Source organism: Lactuca saligna, chromosome 3 (genome assembly GCF_052625555.1).
Source record: "Lactuca saligna cultivar CGN05327 chromosome 3, ASM5262555v1, whole genome shotgun sequence".
NCBI lineage: Eukaryota > Viridiplantae > Streptophyta > Magnoliopsida > Asterales > Asteraceae > Lactuca > Lactuca saligna.
Genome location: NC_136419.1, coordinates 34,705,915 through 34,712,076, shown reverse-complemented (window position 1 = coordinate 34,712,076; position 6,162 = coordinate 34,705,915). Strand labels below are relative to the sequence as shown.

Sequence of the window (6,162 nt, the reverse complement as noted above, 5' to 3'; positions counted from 1 at the left end):
TTAGTTGATTGTTTGATAAATTGTTTTTGATTGATTTTGATTTCCATTGTAGTTTATTAATATTTTTTACATGTTCTATACATGATATGATATGTAAATAGGAGTATAATTGTAATCTTATAATTTTCTTCTATTTTCCCTCTTAACTCGAGAACAAGTAAACTAAAAATTTTACTTTTATTTCTTTCGAACTCGGGAACACGGATTAAATAAAATTTTTGTTCCTCTTTCTTTCATTCCATTAATATTTTCCCTTATTTTTCCTTTAATGATTTTACAAAAAACTCGGGAATTAGAGGTTCCCGATTAGTGAATTGAATTATGGTTTCCATTAGAGAATCAAAAGGGGAAAATTAACGATATCTTTCCTCTCTCCAGCTGATAGTTGTCCGTGAGATCCTCATTTGGGTCTCGACCCCCTTTTTTTCAATGACATTAAGATGGTGTTTGAGATTCATTTCAAAATCACTTTTGGCTTTTTCAAAAGGCTAAAAGTTTGAAAAGATGTTTGGCAAATCTAAAAGTTTTAAAAATGTGATTAACCTAATTAATCTTATGTCTTTATTATTTGACTAACTTTTTATCTAATCATTTGACTAATTATTATTTTTTACTTTATTATAACATAATTATTAAATTAACTTTATTATTTAATTATTATATTATAATTGTTAACCTTATTATTTAATCACTACATCAATATTACTAACTTTATTATTGTTAACCTCATTATTTAATCATTATATTAACATTACTAACTTTATTATTATTATAATTAATTTTCAAACTTATTTTTCTATAAGATAAATAAGACAACGATATAAATTTTTTAATAGGATGATAATATAAATAGTACTACAAGAAAAATATATCTAAAACAAATCTTCATCAATCTTTTATTTCTTTTAAATTTCAAATATTAGAAAGGAAAATTTTGAAACAAAAATAAGCAACACCTAATCATTTATAGTCATAAAAGATCTTTCAGTAGGTTTCAAATTCTTATAAAATTCTAGCAACGACTTATACATAGTTTGTCATTCGGTTGCTGACGGAGCTTTCTGACGGATCCACAATGCCACAATGGGAGGCATTGGGTACTCTCCTTCCAATTATACCATCACATAATGATTGGTAGAAACAAGTGCAAATGTAAGGACCCGATGATTTTGAAACTCTCTAGGACCTCTCCAAAGAGGAAAAAAAAGTTACTGGCCTTCATTGGTAAAAAATTGAACGATCACACCAAATCTGTTAGCTATCAAGATGCCTGTCTCAGGCATAAGCATCTAATGTTTTGTTGGTGCTGACTTAGTCTTCATAAAGAAAGACAATGAAGTAAACTCTTCATTGCATCCAATGAAAACTCTTACATAGTCGTCATATGAACTCAATAACTCGTCTAACAATTGTTGGTGAATGTAAAGTAACTGATCTTCACCATATCCAAGACAAACGGCTACTGATCAAAAACCACAATTTCCATCACACAATATTTTTTGTATATGTGTGATGTATGGATGAAATATAGATGGAATTTCCTCCAACAATGAATTATGTCCCAATGGTGGTTCCTCGTTCAAGTCAATCTTGTATGAACATTGGTCTATTGGATCCTTGTTCAAGTCTGTCTGGTATGAACATTGCCATATTAGTTCCTCGTTTAAGTCTATGTTTTATGAACATTGACCTATTGGTTCCTCGTTTAAGTTTATGTTGTATAAGCATTGACTTATTGGTTCCTCGTACGAACCCATGAAGATTGAACTATGCCTGTCTGGATCATCATTCAAGTCCATGAATGATGAGCTCCTGATTTAAGTGTTAACAACTGTATCTGTGAGGAGCTTGACTTTGATGCTGGACACGCTTTACTTTTGGGCGTCCACTGTTATTTTTTTAACCGAAGGCTCATTGATCAAATTTATTGATGGATCTAGTATCTCCTCCATCCTCCTTAAATAATTGTACTTGATATGATCTGGTTTATTGTTGTATATTTCTTTAAACCTTTGCATATGATAATCAACATTAAGATCACCATATTCCACAGATATAGAAGGCTTCAAATCAAGCTTCCTCCAAAAACCATCAATCGAATCTAACGGAATAGGTGAACCTATAGTCAAACAGATAAAATATCATAAAGTGGTTATACGTATAAAAATGTCAATTTATCCAATAGATTAAACATATTTGTATCAACATACATCCTAAGTTCGTGAGCACATTGTAATCCAAAACATGTCCGCAATTGACATCCACAATTCTCAAGAGTTGGTACAAATCTTTTTGATCGATGAAGCTCTTCCAAGTTTTTATCCATAGCATGCACTGAAACATGTTTTCGCAGTACTTCGAATATCCAATCCTTAAACCTTGGCATATACATGATTATGCAACATGTGAAAGTTTCTTTGATAGCGATTTCTTGTGATTGTACAACTTTTTCAATAACACGTATGAATTTGTCCAAATCACATTTCGCAGATTCCAAGTGTTTTTTGAGCTTGGCGTGTAGGCTCTCGACTCTATTTGTTGTTGAATTTCCAAAATTGACATGCTTGTCAGTCCACAACGATACAAATCTTTCAGCATACTTCCCCAACCAAACAGTATAAAGATAATCTAAAACATCTAAAAGACGATGAAAAAACAAATTACTTTCAATGAATTAATAGTAATTGTTAAACAAATTAAGAATTCAACAAATATATAAATAATACCTGCATACTCGAACAATAATGTTTGAAGGTCTGCATAATTTTGCATGTATTCATTTAGTGTCGGAGATTCGACTAATTTCTTCCACTTTAGATGAAAAGAATTCCAAGTCTTTTGTGGTTTGATTCGTTGTCTGCAATGTTTTGTTATATCGTTGAATATATGCCACCTACAAAGTAAATGATTACTTTGTGGAAAAGCATCTCTGTCAGTGACGATAACACGAGGGCAAAAAGAATCGTTAATTGTCAATTTCAAACAAGTCAATGCCCATATATAGTTGCTCGTTTTTTCATTATGCATGAATGCAAAGGCTATGGAAAATGTCTTGTTTATAGAAGTGACACCAACAATTTCCAGAAAATGAAGGTTATACTTGTCTGTTTTATATGTACCATCCATGAACACGACATATGGAAATGTTTGCCACATTTTTAATGGTGGTGGATGAATAAAAATTAGCTCTTCTAACTCGTTAGTAATTGTGTTTACATGTACTGTATGTTGTACCCTTTAGTTGGCAAAATGTGCATAACATTCTACATTGGGGTTCTACCTTCTTGCTGAGATCTCCCCAAATTTTGGTCAAAATTGTATATAGTTCTCAATGAAGACACATTATTTTGATTTTGCGCTTTTAGTGTTGGCAAAATATTTCGTGGTTTTCACATCCAAATCTACCAAATCATGCACCAAACGAGCTTCTTTATCCGACAAACACATTGCAAAAGGATGAACATTCATGTACATTGATGGTTCATGATTGTGTTCTTCACGTACGATCCTTAACTTCCAACCATCGTGTGCCTTCAAATACTTTCCTATCAATTCGAATGGACAATTTTTTTTGTTTGCGTATCTTTATTCCTGGATATACCACCACGATCACAACCAAGTACTATTTTAGAAATAATGTCCTTAGTTTTCATTTGATCGGTTAGTGACGATAACGTAACCTTGTGAACGTTACACATTTTGCACCCACATCATTAAATCCCCACGAGATCTAAAGACCCAACAATTAAAAAAAAATCATGTTAAAAATATTAATAAAATAAATCAATTAATTACACATAAGTAAATAATAAGATTAGAGATATACTTGGTCCATTGAAAATTCCGAAATATTCTCCATTTTTTTCCTACAAAAGTAAAAAACAAAATAAAAATATTAATCAATAACATAAATTTTATTTTAAAATATATATTATTAATAACCTATTTTTTAAAATATAATAATAAATGATGAGATAATAATATATTTTTCAAGCCCAATAGACAAAATTTTGAATATTTTAGAAACCAATAAGCTTAGTCCAAAATAAGCCTAGTCCAATAACAAGCTCATTTGCTCATATCTCTCTCTCTCTCTCTCTCTCTCTCTCTCTCTCTCTCTCTCTCTCTCTCTCTCTCTCTCTCTCTCTCTCTCTCTCTCTGGTGTACTGCCGCCAACAAGCCGGGGAAGTCAAATCAATTTTTCCGCCGGAGTACTGCAATCACCAACTCGCCTCCGTCGGAGCATTGCACCCATCTGTCTCTCTCGACCACATTCTCATTGTACTAGATTCGTCGACGAGTTTTTGGAGGCCACAAACTCACAACACCCGATTTGGGTTTTTTTCTTTCTGTATCACACTGTCGGTGGGTAATTTCACCACCGCCACCGCCATCGGATGGCAGCCTCCGGCAAACAACATGTAAATGAAGATACGAAGTTAGACATAGACAACTTACCGTTTTCCGATGAACAACGACTCCGAAGACTATTTTTCAATGAACCGGTTTTAATTTACGATAACTTGTATTGAGTTTACTGATTTTTGTATTAAGTTTACTGTATTAAGTTTGTATTACTTATAGACAATGTAAATTCAATTAGTAATGGTTTTTTTGTGTTTTCATTCTTTGGAAAATACAAAATTATATGGAAAATAGTGGATAATTTTCTTGAAAACAGTTGTTGGAAACACTTAAAAAGCCAATAAAAACTAGTCAAACATTCCAATGAAAAAGAAAATCAAAATAGCTTGTAGCCTGAAGTGTTTAGAGAGTGGAGTGTAAAAATAATAAGCCATTTTTAAAATGACTTTTTGGCAAGAAAAAAAAGTGGTTTTAAAAGTGAGAAATTTGTGATTTTTGGTGACTTTTGGCTTTTTGGTAGTTTCTCCTTTAAAAGTTAATCCAAACACATTTTAAAACATCATTTTGTAAAAAGATATAAGTCAAAAAGTCTTTTTGTTGAAAATGACTTTTTAGGCTAAAAAGCAATCCCAAACGCTACCTTCGTAAAATCCGTGAGTCGAAGGCACCAAGATCAGCCAACTAGTATTGATATAACTTAATAATTGTTTTTGTGATAATTATTACATTGGTATATATTGTTTGATGTTTGTGAGAGATATACATGATTTTATATGGTAGTAGTAGGGGTGAGATAGACCCCGATTATTACATGGTAGAATTGGACCTTTGGGGTTATATTGGGATCAGGTGCAACCCACTATTATTATGTGGACTTCCTAGGTGAGTTGCACCTGACCCCACATCGACAGGGACGGAGAACTAAGCATTCTTTATAAAGGGGTGTGGATACCTTTCCTGTCACAACGCGTTTTAAAGTCGTGCGGGCAGCAGATCCCATAAGAACTCCGCAGTTAAGCGTGCCAGGGCGAGTGCAATCCAGGGATGAGTGACCCCCCTGGGAAGTTTTCACATCTGGAGCCCAAATGTTGTGATACGTACCAGAGGGGGTTGTTACAAATGGTATCTTTGCTGGTGCATGGGTCAATGTGATCGACGGGGACGTCGAACCCTATAATAGGGGTGAAGGTGGGTTGCACCTGGTTCCACATCGGCTGGGAAGGAGAACTAAGCATTCCTTATAAAGGGTGTGAATACCTTCCCACATTACAGGACTTTAAACACATACACATAAATACAAACATAAACATACAAACACAAAAACGTACGCATATACGATTAGAGATTGTATAAAAAGAGAGACCTCGGTTGGGGAACACATGAATAGATCCGAATCCATGCTCACCAACTATTTGATGTAATTCTAAAAACATACCTCACTTGTGCATTTCATCATGCTCACCAACTATTTGATGTAATTCCTAAAATAGAATACGATTTGATATTTTTCCTAAAAGCCATCAGCTAATAAACACTTTTCTTAAAAATCACTTTTGTGATAAAAAAAGTTAACCTAAACACACCCTATATAATTTTTATATAACAGATTCAAGTGGTTTTGACCCATTCAGTTGGCTGAAATAGAGGGAATGTGCTTCAACTTTCACTAATTCACTTGTTGACCCAGATAAGATTTGCAATGCATAAATTCATTATACAAATTTGGAACGTATGAAAAATCATAATAAATTTAAACTTTTCAAAACAACCCATTACTTAAAAAGAGTTTACAAAATA

At 33.0% G+C, this 6,162-nt stretch overlaps 1 protein-coding gene across 1 annotated transcript; it reads right to left on the bottom strand.

Moving 5' to 3' along the window:
- Positions 1-1,871: 1,871 nt before the first annotated feature.
- Positions 1,872-3,156, bottom strand: LOC145035347 (protein FAR1-RELATED SEQUENCE 5-like). The gene is made up of 3 exons (XM_078983900.1): positions 2,727-3,156; positions 2,260-2,637; positions 1,872-2,119 (listed from the first exon to the last, which is right to left on the bottom strand). Exons 1-3 carry the CDS (start codon positions 3,154-3,156, stop codon positions 1,872-1,874), a joined length of 1,056 nt encoding a protein of 351 aa, XP_078840026.1.
- Between the last annotated feature and the right edge of the window lie 3,006 nt (positions 3,157-6,162).